Below are 15,848 nucleotides of genomic sequence, written 5' to 3' on the forward strand. Positions count from 1 at the left end.
ACACAGTAAGTGCTCAATGAATACGACTGAATGAATTTATTTTGATGTCGTCGATGCCTAGCTACTTGTTTTGTTGTCTGTCTTCCCCCCTTCTAGACTGTGAGCCCGTTGTTGGGCAGGGACCGTCTCCATCTGTTGCCGAATTGTGCTTTCCAAGCGCTTAGTATAGTGCCCTGCACACAGTAAGCGCTCCGTAAATACGATTGAACGAATTTATTGTGAAGCTTTTGATGCCTAACTACTTGCTGTGTTGTCTGTTGTCCCCGCTTCTAGACCGTGAGCCCGTTGTTGAGTAGAGATTGTCTCTGTTGCTGCTTAGTCCAGCGCTCTGCAACACAGTAAGCGCTCCGTAAATACGATTGAATGAATTTATTTTGATGTCGTCGATGCCTAGCTACTTGCTTTGTTGTCTGTCTTCCCCCCTTCTAGACTGTGAGCCCATTGTTGGGCAGGGACCGTCTCCATCTGTTGCCGAATTGTCCTTTCCAAGCGCTTAGTACAGTGCCTGTATATATGTTTGTATGTATTTATTACTCTATTTATTTTATTTGTACATATTTATTGACATATGCCAACATATTTGGTATATGTTGCCAACTTGTACTTCCCCAGCGCTTAGTACAGTGCTCTGCACACAGTAAGCGCTCAATAAATACAATTGATGATGTCAACTCTGTCGGGCTCTCCCAAGCATTTAGCGTAGTGTCTGGGAGTCAGAAGGTCACGAGTTCTAATCCCGGCTCCGCCGTGTGGCCTCGGGCAAGTCGCTTGGCTTCTCTGGGCCTCAGTTACCCCATCTGTAAGCCTCAAGAGGGACAGGGACTGTGTCCAACCCCATTTGTTTGTATCCACCCACAGTGCTTGGCACATAGCGAGCGCTTAGTACAGTGCTCTGCCCACAGTAAGCGCTCAATAAATACGGTTGAATGAGTGAATGAATGAAAATGCCGCAATTATTATCTTAAAAGCGGCGTGGCCTAGCGGAATGAAGCCCGGGCCCTGGGAGTCAGAAGGTCGTGGGTTCTAATCCTGGCTCCGCCGCTCGTCTGCCGTGTGACCCCGGGCAAGTCGCTTCCCTTCCCCGGGCCTCAGTTTCCTCATCTGTCAAAAGGGGGTGGAGACTGGGAGCCCCAAGTGGGACAGAGGATCTGCTGGTCTCCACCCCAGCGCTTAGTCCAGTGCCTGGCACATAGTAAGCGCTTCACAGATACCGTAAGCAGCCCCGATCCCCTTCCCACTGTTTCTTTTATTGAGTCACAGCAACGCGGGAGCGAGCGATGGGAACTTCAGGGAAGCAATGAGGACCGACAGGATGGTTGTGAATTCCGTGAGCCCGCTGTTGGGAAGGGACCGTCTCCGTATGTTGCCAACTTGTACTTCCCAAGCGCTTAGTCCAGTGCTCTGCACACAGTAAGCGCTCAATAAATACGATCGAATGGATGAATTAGTCTCTGGTCTCACAGCCTCGTATAAATGGGAGTTATTTGTTATCTGCCCCACGACCTTGCATAGACGGGTGTTAACTTGTTGCTGGCCTTGAAGACATTCTGTTGTTGAGCCTTGCACAAATACAAAAAGGAGTTAATAATAATGGCATTTATTAAGCGCTTACTATGTGCAAAGCGCTGGGGAGGTTACAAGGTGATCCGGTTGTCCCACGGGGGGCTCCCAGTCTTCATCCCCATTTTACAGGTGAGGGAACTGAGGCTCAGAGAAGTTAAGGGACTCGCCCAAAGTCACACAGCTGACAACTGGTGGAGCCGGGATTTGAACCCATGACCTCTGACTCCAGAGCCCGGGCTCTTTCCACTGAGCCACGCTGCTCCTCTAAGGAGTTGCCTTCGGCCTGCAGAAAATGGAGGGTTACCGTCGGTATGCACAAAATGGAGTCAGTCAGGCCAAGTCCGCTGGCGGACAAGAGCAGCAGCCTGGCCTAGTGGCAAGAGCCCGGCCCTGGCAGTCAGAGGTCGTGGGTTCTAATCCTGCCTCTGCTACTCGTCTGCTGGGTGACCTTGGGCCAGTCACTTCACTTCTCTGGGCCTCAGTTCCCTCATCTGTCAAATGGGGATGAAGACTGGGAGTCCCAAGGGGGACAACCTGATGACCTCGTATCTCATATATGTATATATGTCTGTACATATTTATTACTCTATTTATTTATTTTACTTGTACATATCTATTCTATTTATTTTATTTTGTTAGTATGTTTGGTTTTGTTCTCCGTCTCCCCCTTTTAGACTGTGAGCCCCATGTTGGGTAGGGACCGTCTCTATATGTTGCCAATTTGTACTTCCCAAGCGCTTAGTACAGTGCTCTGCACATAGTAAGCGCTCAATAAATATGATTGATTGATTAATTGATTCTCTGGGCCTCAGTTCCCTCATCTGTCAAATGGGGATGAAGGCTGGGAGTCCCAAGGGGGACAACCTGATGACCTCGTATCTCATATATGTATATATGTTTGTACATATTTATTACTCTGTTTATTTATTTTACTTGTACATATCGATTCTATTTATTTTATTTTGTTAGTATGTTTGGTTTTGTTTTCTGTCTCCCCCTTTTAGACTGTGAGCCCCATGTTGGGTAGGGACTGTCCCTCTATGTTGCCAACTTGTACTTCCCAAGCGCTTAGTACAGTGCTCTGCACATAGTAAGCGCTCAATAAATACGATTGATGATGATGACGATGCTCAGAACAGCGCTTGGCACATAGTAAGCGCTCAAAAATCGAGAAGCAGCGCGGCTCAGTGGAAAAGAGCCCGGGCTTTGGAGTCAGTCAATCAATCGTATTTATTGAGCGCTTACTGTGTGCAGAGCACTGGACCAGAGGTCATGGGTTCAAATCCGGACTCTGGCACTTGTCAGCTGGGTGACCTTGGGCGCGTCACTTCACTTCCCTGGGCCTCAGTTCCCTCATCTGTAAAATGGGGATGAAGGCCGTGAGCCCCCCGTGGGACAGCCTGATCACCTTGTAACTTCCCCAGAGCTTAGAACAGGGATTTGCACATGATAAGCGTTTAATAAATGCCGTCATTATTTATTATTTATTGTTATTTATGATTATTATTTATTATTATTATTATTAGAACCGAAGCTCCCCTCAGCCTCCGGCCCGAGGGTGAGAAGGAAAGCAAGGCCGGCCGCCCCACCCCCACCAGGGGTCACGTGTCGCTCTGGGGTCACGCGCCCCCCCTCGGGTCACGTGTCCCCCTCAGGTCACGCGGGCCCTTCTCGGGTCCCGCCCCTCCCCCCCCCCCGGGGGGGGGGTCACGCGGCCCGCCGGCCTCGGGTCACGTGTCCCCGGCCTCGGGTCACGTGTCCCCGCCCGGCCCCCGCGCGGTCACGTGACAGCCAGTCCCGCTCGGCGCCCCGGAGAGGTCGGACGCTCCTCCGGCTCGGGGGGCCCGGGGGGGGGGGTGTCTCTGGAAGCGAGGGGTGCAGAGTCGGGGGGCCCTGGGAGTAGTGGGGGGGGTCGGTCAGGGGGGCCTGGGGGGCCCTGGGAGGGAGTGGGGCGAGGTTGGGGGTCTCTGGAAACGAGGGGTGCAGAGTCGGGGGTCCCTGGGAGTAGTGGGGGGCCCGGTCAGGGGGTCCTGGGGGGCCCTGGGAGGGAGCGGGAAGAGATTGGGGGCCCTGGCAGCTGGGGGGGTTGAGGTAGGGGGTCCCTGGGAGGGAGGGGGACCGGCTCAGGGGGCCTGGGGGTCCCCGGGAGTGAGCGGGGGGAGGTCAGGGGGCTCCGGAAGCGAGGGGTGTGGAGCTGGGGGGCCCCGAGAGTAGGTGGGGGGGCCCGGTCAGGGGGCCTGGGGAGCGGGACGAGCTGGCCTGGGGGTCCCTGGGAGGGAGTGGGGCGAGGTCGGGGGTCCTGGCAGCGGGGGGGGGGGGTGAGGTAAGGGGTCCCTGGGAGTGAGGGGGACCGGCTCAGGGGGCCTGGGGTCCCCTGTAGTGAGTGGGGCGAGGTCGGGGGTCCTGGGCAGCGGGGGGGGTGAGGTAGAGGGTCTCTGGGAGCGAGGGGGACCGGCTCAAGGGGCCTGGGGGTCTCTGCGAGTGAGCGGGGTGAGGTCGGGGGTCCTGGGCAGTGGGGGGTGTGAGGTAGAGGGTCTCTGGGAGCGAGGGGGACCGGCTCGAGGGGGCTGGGGGTCCCTGCGAGTGAACGGGGTGAGGTCGGGGGACCTGGGCAGCGGGGGGGGGGGGGGGGGGGGGTGAGGTAGGGGGTGCCTGGGAGCGAGGGGGACCGGCTCAGGGGGCCTGGGGTCCCCTGGAGTGAGCGGGGAGAGGTCGGGGGTCCTGGGCAGCGGGGGGTGTGAGGTAGAGGGTCTCTGGGAGCGAGGGGGACCGGCTCAAGGGGCCTGGGGGTCCCTGCGAGTGAGCGGGGCGAGGTCGGGGGTCCTGGGCAGCAGGTGGGGGGTGAGGTAGGGGGTCCCTGGGAGTGAGGGGGACCGGCTCGGGGATCCTGGGCACAGTGTGGGGCGGGGGGGGGTGCTGGAGCGGGGGACCCTGGGGAGCAGGAGGTGCAGGGTCCGGGGTCCCCTAGGAGGCAGGGGAGTCGGGGCAGGGGTCCTGGGGAGCGGGATGTGCCGGCCTTGGACATCTCTGGGAGTGAGCGGGGCGAAGTCGGGGGGCCCAGGACAGCGTGGGGGGCCGCGGGAGGCCGGTGGGGGACCGGGGGAGAAGGGTGTCATCCTCAGGGTCACCAGCCCCCCCACATCCTCTCCGACCCCCCCCAGATGGGCCCTTCCCGGTGGTCTTCGCTGCCGCTGCTGCTGCTGCTGTTCTTCCTGAGCCGGCCCCCCGGGACCTCGGCCGCCCCCCAGGAGGACGAGATCCAGTGCCTGCCCGGCCTGGCCAAGCAGCCCGCCTTCCGCCAGTTCTCCGGCTACCTCCGCGTCTCCGGGACCAAGCGCCTGCATTACTGGTGAGACCCCCCCCCCCGCCCGTGGGACACGGGGCAAGGGGGGCTGGGGCCGGACCGGCCCTGACCGGCCCCGACCGGCCCGGACCCTCCGCCAGGTTCGTGGAGGCCCAGCGGGACCCCCAGAGCAGCCCCCTGGTGCTGTGGCTGAACGGCGGCCCCGGCTGCAGCTCCCTGGACGGCTTCCTGACGGAGCACGGGCCCTTCCTGGTCAGACCGCCCTCCCCCCGGGGCCCCCTCGGAATGGGGAAGGGTCCAGGGGGCGGGCGGATGGACGGGCGGACGCGGGGCTCCTCTCCCGGGGTCCCCCCGGGAATAAGGGAGGGGAGGGCGGTCTTTGGATCCTCGCGGCCGACCGGACCCCCCCCTCTCCCTCCTCAGATCCAGCCAGATGGAAGCACCCTGGAATACAACCCCTACTCCTGGAATCTGGTAGGGGGGCTCAACGGCGAGTGGGGGGCGGGCTTCCCGTCCCGGCTCCTTCCCTCTGGGCCTCGCTCCTCTCGTCCCGAAAACGGGCCGAGTCGTCCCTCCCCAGGTGGGGGGCGGGAGGGGGCCCGGCCCCGGTCGGGCTCGTAGCCACCCCGGCCGTCGAGAAACGGCTCGCCCCCTCCGACTCCAGGTAGCCAACATGCTGTATCTGGAGTCCCCCGCTGGCGTCGGCTTCTCCTACTCCGACGACAAGGCCTACGGGACCAACGACACCGAGGTGGGAATGTGACCCTCGTTTACCTGACAGACTCACGTCACTTTAAGGCGGCGAGCATCTCTAACGATGATAATAACTGTGAGCCCACTGTTGGGTAGGGACTGTCTCTATATGTTGCCAGCTTGTACTTCCCAAGCACTTAGTACAGTGCTCTGCACCCAGTAAGCGCTCAGTAAATACGATTGATTGATTGATTGATAATAATGGTATCTGTTAAGCGCCTGCTATGTTCCGAACAGTGTGCGGAGCGCTGACGGTTCCACCGAACGCTCAGTAGACCGTCCTGTCGACCGACCGTTATCCCCCAAGCGCATCGTGGGCAGGGGATTCATTCGGTCGTATTTACTGGGCGCTCACCGTGGGCGGAGCGCCGTACCGGGCGCTCGGAAAGTACGATCCGGCAACAGATGGAGACAATCCGTACCCGACGACGGGCTTACAGTCTAGAAGTCCTCACAGTCCTCACCGTACCTCGCTCTCGCCCGTCCCGCCATCGACCCCCGGCCCACGTCCTCCCCCGGGCCTGGAATGCCCCCAATCCCTCTGCCCATCCGCCAAGCTCGCTCTCTTTCTCCCTTCAAGGCCCTACTGAGAGCTCACCTCCTCCAGGAGGCCTTCCCACACTCAGCCCCTTCCTTCCTCTCCCCCTCGTCCCCATCTCCATCCCCCCCATCTTACCTCCTTCCCTTCCCCACAGCACCTGGATATATGTATATACGTTTGTACATATTTATTACTCTATCTTATTTGGACATATCCTATTTTATTTTGTTAGTATGTTTGGTTTTGTTCTCTGTCTCCCCCTTTTAGACTGTGAGCCCACTGCAGGGTAGGGACTGTCTCTATATGTTGCCAATTTGTACTTCCCAAGCGCTCAGTACAGTGCTCTGCACGTAGTAAGCGCTCAATCAATACGATTGATGATGATGATGATGATAGAAGGGGGACGATGGGCCACTAGACAAAGCTAATAGGTGTCTGAGATAGATCCACATCGACGGATGTGTCCGTTCGTGGTCCTCTCCCGAGAGCTCCGCACGCGGTTGGCGCTCAGTCCGGCGGGCGCTCGGTAAATAGCGTCGGCGGCCCAAACCGGCGCTCAGGACGCCTCTCCTCCTCCCCGCCTCCGCAGGTGGCCGATGACAACTTCCTGGCCCTGCGAGAATTCTTCCGCCTCTTCCCAGAGTACGGCTCCAACGAGCTGTTCCTGACGGGCGAGAGCTATGCCGGCGTCTACATCCCCACCCTGGCCACGAGGGTCATGCAGGACCCCAGCATGAACCTGCAGGTGGGGGTCGGCCGGCCTCCCCGTCGGCGGCTAGCGCGGGGCGGGGGGGCCCGCGCGCCGCTCTGCACGCCGTTGGCACTTGGGAGATACCCTGGGCGAACGGCGCGGCCCGGGCTTCGGAGGGGTCTGGGTTCTAATCCCGCCTCGCGCCTGCCGCGTGACCTCGGGCAAGTCGCTTCTTTTCCCTGGGCCTCTGGGGATGGAGGCCGTGAGCCCCGCGATTTGCCCGTGTCCACCAGCGCTCGGCACGTACTAAGCGCTTAACGGATGCTGCGTTGCGTTACGACGTATTTATGACCCGGGCTCTAATCCCTCCCCCTGGGTGCCGTGTGGCCGCGGCCCGGTCGCTTCCCCTCCCTGAGCCTCGGTCCCTCCATCTGCAAAATGGGGATTCGAGCCCCGACGTAGCGAGCGGCCGGCCAAGGCCGCGGTTCCCGTCCCCCCAACCACCCGGGGTCCGGACCCCGGGACCCGCCCCGCTCGGCCCGTCCCTGAGGTGGGTCTCCTTTTCCCGGGGCGGTCGCAGGGCCTGGCCGTGGGCAACGGCCTCTCGTGCTACGAGCAGAACGACAACTCCCTGGTCTACTTCGCCTACTACCACGGGCTGCTGGGCAACAGGTGCGGGGGGCCCGGCCCTGGTCTGGGGAGGGGGCGGCCCCGGGACGGGGACGGCGGGAGGCGGCCGGCCCGCCCGGTCCTCCACGTCCCCCGCTCGGCCGGTTCCCTCAGGCTTTGGGAAGCCCTGCAGGCCTCCTGCTGCTCCGGGGGCCGCTGCAACTTCTACGACAACCCCAACCTCAACTGCACCCTCAGGGTGAGTGCCCGGCGGGGGGGGAGACCGAGTCCGGCCCCCCCTCCCGCGCCGCTCACGTCCGCCTCCCGCTCGTTCCCTCCCAGCTGCAGGAAGTGTTTCACATCGTAGGGGATTCCGGCCTCAACATCTACAACCTCTACGCCCCGTGCGCCGGGGGGGTTCCCGGGCAGATCAGGTAATCCGCCCACCCCCCCAAAAAAAAAGCCCCGCGGGCCCGTCCCCGGGGCCCCCCGTCGGCTCACGCCCGTCCCCGTCCCCAGGTTTGAGAAGGACGTGGCGGTGACCCACGACTTGGGGAACATCTTCAACCGCGTGCCCCTGAAGCGGGCGCGGCAGCAGGTGGGTCGCGGCCGGCGGGCCGCCCCTCATCCGGAGATCGGGGACGGAGCCCGGGAGGCCCGCGGGGGCCAACCGCGCGGCGAGCGCTCGCCCGACCCCGTAAGAGAAGCGGCGTGGCTCGGTGGGAGAAGCCCGGGCTTTGGAGTCGGAGGTCGTGGGTTCGAATCCCGGCTCCACCCCGAGTCTGCTGTGTGACCTTGGGCAAGTCACTTCTCAGCCTCAATTCCCTCCTCTGTAAAAATGGGGATTAAGACTGTGAGCCCTACGTGGGACAACTTGGTCACATGGTATCCCCCCCCCCAGTGCTTCGCACGTAGTAAGCGCTTAACAAATGCCATTATTATTATTATTATTATCTTTAGCCCCAGCTAGGGAAGGGGCCGCGGCGGTAGGGCCGTGCCCCCCGGGCTGACCCCGCGCCCCCCACCAGGCTCTGCTCCTGCGGTCGGGGGGTCCGGTGCGACTGGACCCGCCCTGCACGAACACCACGGCCCCCTCCACCTACCTGAACGACCCGTACGTGCGTAAGGCTCTACACATCCCCGCCGAAGCCCCGCGCTGGCTGTTGTGCAGGTGAGGGGGGCCGACGGGCCGATTCTACCCCCCGAGCGCTCAGTACGGTCCTCCGCGCCCGGGAGGCACGGACGGCGGGCCGTCCCCCTTTCCGCAACCCCCCCCGTCCTCTCGCCCGGCAGCTTCGAGGTCAGCCGAGGCTACAAGCGCCTCTATAGCACGATGAAGGACGAGTACCTCAAGCTGCTCAGCGCCCAGGTCAGTGGGCAGCGCCCCGGCGCTCCCGGCCGCTCGGTCCGGCGCTCGGCACACGGCCGACGCTCGATAAATACGACCGGATGAAATGGGGATGGGAGAGCGTGAGCCCCACGCGGGACATGCATGCATTCATTCATTCGTATTTCCTCCTCCAGGAGGCCTTCCCAGACTGAGCCCCTTCCTTCCTCTCCCCCTCGTCCCCCTCTCCATCCCCCCATCTTACCTCCTTCCCTTCCCCACAGCACCCGGATATATGTTTGTACATATTCGTTACTCTGTTTATTCATTTTACTTGTACCTATCTATTCTATTTATTTTATTTTGTTAGTACGTTTGGTTTTGTTCTCCGTCTCCCCCTTTCAGACTGTGAGCCCACTGTCGGGTAGGGACCGTCTCTCTATGTTGCCAACTTGGACTTCCCAAGCGCTTAGTACAGTGCTCTGCACATAGTAAGCGCTCAATAAGTACGATTGATGATGATGACAGGGATCGGGTCCGGCCCGGTCACCCCCTACCCACCCCGGCGCTCCGTACGGCGCCCGGCACGTAGTAAGCGCTCAACGCCTACCGCGGTGCTTATCGTTCAGTGGCGAGCGGCGACGCCGACTACGCCTGCCTCCCCTTCTGGGCCGTAAACCCGCCGCGGGCAGGGAGTGTGCGCTTATTGGTGTGGCGCGCTCGCCCGGGCGTTTAGCGCAGCGCTCCGCGCACGGTAATCAATCAATCAATCGACCAATCGTATTTATTGAGCGCTTACTATGTGCAGAGCACTGTACTAAGCGCTTGGGAAGTACAAATTGGCAACACATAGAGACAGCCCCTACCCAACAGTGGGCTTACAGTCTAAAAGACTGTAAAAGACGGTAAACGATCGAACGAACGAGGTTGAGCCGGGGAGTCCGATGACCCGGGTCCCGATCCCAGCCCCGCCACCTGGGTGGCCTTCGCTTCCCTGTGCCTCGGTTTCCTCAACCGAAAGATGAAGATTAAATATCCGTAGATATCCTAAACGCCTAAAGCGAGGATCAGATACCCGTAAAGGTCCGACTATCCTACTCAGACCCATCTGGGGCGGCGACCGTGTCCCACCTGATTATCATTGTAACGGATCGCATTTATTGGGCGCTTGCTCCGCGCAAAACACCGTACTAAGCGCTTGGGAGAGGTCGGTAGACGAGCAATTGGCGCTTGCATTTGGTCAGCGCAATCTCTGACCTCGTTGTAATCTTTCTCCGTCCAACTGCCATCACTTTTTTTTTTTTTGGCTGGGTACTTGCTAAGCGCTTACCGGCTGGGCGCCGGGCACTGTTCTGAGCGCCCGGGTAGCTAGGAGACGATCAAGTCGGCCACGGTCCCCGTCCCGCACAGAGCTCGGCTTTAATCCCCATCTTACAGATGAGGTCGCCGAGGCCCGGAGAGGCGAAGCGACTCGCCCCAAGGCACAAGACAAGTTGGGGGAGCCGGGATTAGAACCCAGATCCTCCTGACCTGCGTTTGCAATCGTGCCGGGGTAATTCCGGTCCGCCGAATCCGTGCGGAGAGCACCGTGCTAAACGCTGCTGACCGTGAACCCCTCCCGGGTGGGGGTTACCTACTAACTCTGGCGGACTCTCCCAAGCCCTCAGTATAAAATATCACCTATAATAATCAATCAATCATATTTATTGAGCGCTTACTGTGTGCAGAGCACTGTACTAAGCGCTTGGGAAGTACAAGTTGGCAACATATAGAGACAGTCCCTACCCAACAGCGGGCTCACAGTCTAGAAGGGGGAGACAGAGAACAAAACCAAACATATTAACAAAACCAAACATAATAATAATAACGATGGCATTTGATAAGCGCTTACTACGTGCCAAGCACTGTTCTAAGCACTGGGGAGGATACAAGGTGATCAGGTTGTCCCCTGAGGGGCTCACGGTCTTCATCCCCATTTGACAGGTGAGGGAACTGAGGCCCAGAGAAGTGACTTGCCCTCAGTCAGCGCTGTTTCTGTTTTTGGCTGTACGTGCCTTGAGGGCAGTAAGCGCTCAATAAATACGATTGATTGATTGGTTGATTGATTGAGGGTGGGGAGCATGCCTCTTGTATTCATTCAGTCATATTTATTGAGCGCTTCCTGTGTGCAGAGCACTGTACTGAGCGCTTGGGAAGTCCAAGTTGGCAACATATAGAGACGGTCCCTACCCAACAGTGGGCTCATTCATTCATTCATTCAATCGTATTTATTGAGCGCTTCCTGTGTGCAGAGCACTGTACTAAGCGCTTGGGAAGTCCAAGTTGGCAACATCTAGAGACGGTCCCTACCCAACAGTGGGCTCATTCATTCATTCATTCAATCGTATTTATTGAGCGCTTACTGTGTGCAGAGCGCTGTACTGAGCGCTTGGGAAGTCCAAGTTGGCAACATCTAGAGACGGTCCCCACCCAACAGCGGGCTCACAGTCTAGAAGACCCTTGTAGTCTCCCAGGCGCTCAATAGGTAGCGTCACTCAGTCGGCAGTGTTGACACTACCGGTTGCCTCGTCGACTCCTCGAGGGCGGGGATCCGGTCCGCTGATTGTAGATCGTAGCCGCCCAAGCGCTCAGTACGGCGCGGCGGAAGTGGCCGGGCCGGCGGGCGGAGGGGCGGGCGAGGGCGGCCCGGGCCCCGGGCGACCGCAGCCGCCTCCCGCCTGCAGAGGTATCGGATCCTGGTGTACAACGGCGACGTGGACATGGCCTGCAATTTCATGGGCGACGAGTGGTTCGTGGACTCGCTCAACCAGAAGGTGAGGGGCAGCGGGGGGCGGGCATCAAGGGTGGGCAGCGGGGGCGGGCGGCGGGGGCGGGCAGCGGGGGTCCCACCGGGGCGGTGGTCTGCCGCAGGTGCAAGTGCTGCGGCGCCCGTGGCTGGTGGCCGACGGGACCGGGGAGCAGGTGGCCGGATTCGTCAAGGAGTTCGCCAACGTGGCCTTCCTCACCATCAAGGTGGGCCGGGGGGCGGTGAGGGGACGTCAGAGGTCATGGGTTCAAATCCCGGCTCCGCCAACCCTCTGGGCCTCAGTTCCCTCGTCCGTACAACGGGGATGAAGACCGAGCCCCCCCCCGCCCCGTGGGACCATTCGATCACCTTGTAACCTCCCCAGCGCTTAGAACGGTGCTTTGCACGTAGCGAGCGCTTCATAAATGCTGTCGTCATTATTAATAACCCTGGGACCTGTGCAGCGCTGACTTTGTGGCGAGCGCTGTGCTGAGCGCTGGGGTAGGGACGAGTGAATCGGGTTCAACCGGGCCCTGGCCCACACGGTGCTCCCGGTCTTCATCCCCATTTTACAGATGAGGGAACTGAGACCCAGGGAAACGACTCGGCCAAGGTCACTCGGCAGACCTGTGGCCGAGCCGGGATTAGAACCCGGGTCCCTCCGACTCTCGGGCCCTGGGGTAGAGACAAGTGAATCGGGTTCAACCGGGCCCTGTCCCGCACGGGGCCCCCGGTCTTCTTCTTTGGAGAAGCAGCGGGGCTCAGTGGAAAGAGCCCGGGCTCCGGAGTCAGAGGTCATGGGTTCAAATCCCGGCCCCGCCAGTTGTCAGCTGTGTGACTTTGGGCAAGTCGCTTCACTTCTCTGGGCCTCAGTTACCTCATCTGTAAAATGGGGATGAAGACTGGGAGCCCCCCGTGGGCCAACCTGATCACCTTGTAACCTCCCCAGCGCTTAGAACAGTGCTTTGCACATAGTAAGTGCTGGATAAATGCCGTCATTATTATTATTATCCCCATTTTACAGATGAGGGAACTGAGGCCCAGGGAAGCGACTCGGCCAAGGTCACTCGGCAGACCTGTGGCCGAGCCGGGATTAGAACCCGGGTCCCTCTGACTCTCGGGCCCTGGGGTAGAGACAAGTGAATCGGGTTGAACCGGGCCCCTGTCCCACACGGGGCTCCCGGTCTTCGTCCCCATTTTACGGATGAGGGAACCGAGACCCAGGGAAGCGACTCGGCCAAGGTCACTCGGCAGACCTGTGGCGGACCCGCGTCCCTCCGACTCTCCGGCCCTGGAGCAGAGACAAGTAAATCGGGTCGAACCCAGGCCCTGGCCCACACGGGGCTCTTGGTCCCTATTTTACGGATGCGGGAACTGAGGCCCGGGGAAGCGACTCGGCCAAGGTCACTCGGCAGACCTGTGATAATGAAGGCATTTTGTTAAGCGCTTCCTACGCGCCAAGCACTGTTCTAAGCACTGGCCGGGGGGATACAAGGTGATGAGGTGGTCCCCCGTGAAGCTCACGGTCTTCATTCCCATTTTCCAGTTGAGGGAACTGAGGCACAGGGAAGGGAAGAGGCTGGCCCACAGTCACAAAGCTGACGAGGGGCGGGATTCGAACCCACGACCTCGGACTCCCAAGCCCGGGCTCTTCCCCCTGAGCCACGCCGCTTCTCTGGCGGAGCCGGGATTAGAACCCGGGTCCCCCCGACTCCCAGCCCCGGGCTCCGTCCACCGAGTCACGCTGCCGAGGGCCAGCAGACGGCTCCAGCCTGGCCCGGGGAGGGCGGTCCGGCTTTGGGAGTCAGAGGACCTGGGTTCCGATCCCGCTGGGTGACCTTGGCCAAGTCACTTCCCTCCTCCGCCCAATGGGGATGAAGCCCGTGAGCCCCACGGGGGACGGGGACCGTGTCCGGCCCCGTTACGGCGTGCCCACCCCCGGCACGTGGGACGGCGCTTAGCACAGAGTAAGCGCCTAACAGATACCGTCGTCGTTACCGTTAAGGGTACACAGTCTTTTAGACTGTGAGCCCACTGTTGTCAACTTGTGCTTCCCAAGCGCTTAGTACAGTGCCCTGCACGCAGTAAGCGCTCAATAAATACGATTGATTGATCGATTAAGGATGGAGGGTTGGGGATGGCTGAGTTCCGGTTCCGGCTAGGAACGAGGAAGGGGGGCTTCGGGGACGGGGCGGGAACGGTCCCTCCCGTGATTATTATAGCAATAATAATAATAGCGATGGCATTTATTAAGCGCCTCCTATGTGCAAAGCACCGTTCTAAGCGAGCGCTGGGGGAATACAAGGCGATCAGGTTGTCCCACGGGGGGGGGCCCCCGGTCAATCCCCGTTTTCCAGATGAGGTAACCGAGGCCCAGAGAAGTGAAGTGACTAGCCGCCAGTTGGCGGCGCCGGGATTCGAACCCGTGATCGCCGCCTCTTTCCACTGAGCCCCGCCGCTTCTCTTCCAGGGAGCCGGCCACATGGTCCCCACGGACAAGCCTCAGGCGGCCCTGGCCATGTTCAGCCGCTTCCTGAACAGGGAGCCCTACTGAAGGGGGCTCGGTCCAGTGCTCCGCGCCCGGCGAGCGCTCAGTAAACGCGATGGGACGGAGGAAGGCCGCCCCCGAGCCTCCCGCGGGGGAGGCGGCCCGGCCGAGGGCGACCCCCGTCTCCGGCCTCGGCGGGAAAACCGGGCCGCCCTCCCCGCCGCGCCCTCGCTCCGGTCCCCTTCCCGAGCTCGGGGGGCCAGCGCGGGCCGCACGAATAAAGGGGCCGAGTCGCCGGACCGGGGAGCCTTTATTGGGGGGCCGCGGTTAGAGCGGCCGCGGCGGGAGGGGGGCCGGGCGGAGGAGAGGAGGGGCCGGCGGCCGGGCCGGGCGGCCGGCGGTTCGCCTCGATCACTTCCCGCAGCCCCTTGGAGAACTGCAGGTCCGCCCCGATGGTCAGGAAGCCCTGGCGGCGCGGAGGAAGAGGGGGCTCAGTTTCCCCGTCCCCCGCTTTCCCCTCCCCGCCCGCCCCCCGAAGCTCACCGCGTGGTTGGTCACCACTTCCCGGACAAAATCGACGCCCTCCGGCAGGGGAATCCGCACTCCTCTCCGGGTCCGGGCTGCGGGAGATGGTGGGGGGGACGCCGGGCGGCTCCGCTGTGCCGCCCCGCCGCCCCCTCCGCCCTCCCACCTCGAACCCCGCTCCTTACCGTGCAGCAGCGGCATCACTACGATCTGCAGGATGGACCTCAGGGGCGTCTGCAGGGGTAACAGCTGGGGGAGACGGGGAAACCGAGGTAAGCGCCGAGCGCCGCCCGTCCCGCCCCCCGCCCGGGGGGCGTCCGGGGCCCGGCTCACCGCCAAGGCCTCCAGCGCCGACTGGTTTGAGTAGATGCGGAACCTGCGGGAGACGGGAGGAGCGGGGGGTCGGTCCCCGTCCCGCGGGGGGCCCGGAGGGGAGGGGGCGTCCGCCGGCCCACCTGCGCAGATCCAACTTGGTGTGGAGCGTCTTGCCTCGGAGGGCCATCTTGGCGTTGAGCCGGGCATCCTGGCGGGAGACGGGGTCGGGGGGAGGCGGTCAGGCCCGCCTGGTGGGCGCCCACCCCCCTCCCGCCCTCCCTCCCCGCGGGCCCCCTCACCAGGGTCAGGCCGGACAGCTGGACGGCGGGCCGGCCCGGAGGCGCCAGGGCCACGGTGAGGCCGGCCGTCACCGACACGGTGGTGCCCGAGGGCTTGATGGTGCAGCGCGGGGGCAGCAGGGCCCGCAGGCCCAGCTGCAGGGGGGCGTCCACCGCGGCGGGGCCCTGCGGCCGAGGGGGCGTCCGGTCAGGGCCTCGGAGAGGTACGCTCGGGAGGGGGCCGTCGTCGTCGTGGCGACGGTACCCGTTGGCCGCTTACTACGGGCCGGGCGCTGTTCGTTCGTCCGCTCAGTCGTATTTACTGAGCGCTTACCGTGCGCAGAGCGCCGGGGGAGACGCGAGGTCATCGGGTCGTCCCCCGTGGGCTCTTAACAGTAATAATGACGGCGTTCGTTAAGCGCTTACTACGTGCAGAGCGCCGTTCTAAGCGCCGGGGGGATACAGGGGGATCGGGCTGCCCCACGAGGGGCTCACAGTCTTCATCCCCGTTTTACAGATGAGGGACAGAGAAGTGAAGTCACACAGCTGACAAGTGGCGGAGCCGGGATTTGAACCCGTGTCCGAAGCCCGGGCTCTTCCCACCGAGCCACGTGCTAAGTGCCGGAGGGATACAAGGGGATCAGGTTGCCCCCCGGGGGGCTCACAGTC

At 61.7% G+C, this 15,848-nt stretch overlaps 2 protein-coding genes across 2 annotated transcripts in view; one reads left to right on the forward strand and one right to left on the reverse strand.

Moving 5' to 3' along the window:
* CTSA (cathepsin A) lies at window positions 1-14,374 on the forward strand. The gene is made up of 15 exons (XM_038749968.1): window positions 1-5; window positions 4,725-4,912; window positions 5,008-5,119; window positions 5,291-5,341; window positions 5,532-5,618; window positions 6,751-6,906; window positions 7,433-7,524; window positions 7,636-7,720; window positions 7,804-7,895; window positions 7,981-8,059; window positions 8,490-8,632; window positions 8,755-8,830; window positions 11,512-11,601; window positions 11,699-11,800; window positions 14,044-14,374. Exons 2-15 carry the CDS (start codon window positions 4,725-4,727, stop codon window positions 14,125-14,127), a joined length of 1,437 nt encoding a protein of 478 aa, XP_038605896.1. The 5' UTR covers window positions 1-5; the 3' UTR covers window positions 14,128-14,374.
* The window catches only part of LOC119931350 (phospholipid transfer protein), a 19,855-nt gene continuing 18,369 nt past the window's right edge, over window positions 14,363-15,848 (reverse strand). The window contains exons 11-16 of the mRNA XM_038749967.1: window positions 15,201-15,365; window positions 15,042-15,109; window positions 14,920-14,962; window positions 14,772-14,835; window positions 14,605-14,681; window positions 14,363-14,527 (exon numbers count right to left, since the gene is read on the reverse strand). Coding sequence (XP_038605895.1) covers window positions 14,372-14,527; window positions 14,605-14,681; window positions 14,772-14,835; window positions 14,920-14,962; window positions 15,042-15,109; window positions 15,201-15,365 — 573 coding nt within the window. The 3' untranslated portion in view covers window positions 14,363-14,371. The remainder of the gene's footprint in view (window positions 14,528-14,604; window positions 14,682-14,771; window positions 14,836-14,919; window positions 14,963-15,041; window positions 15,110-15,200; window positions 15,366-15,848) is intronic.

Source organism: Tachyglossus aculeatus, chromosome 8, assembly GCF_015852505.1.
Source record: "Tachyglossus aculeatus isolate mTacAcu1 chromosome 8, mTacAcu1.pri, whole genome shotgun sequence".
Classification (NCBI taxonomy): Eukaryota; Metazoa; Chordata; class Mammalia; order Monotremata; family Tachyglossidae; genus Tachyglossus; species Tachyglossus aculeatus.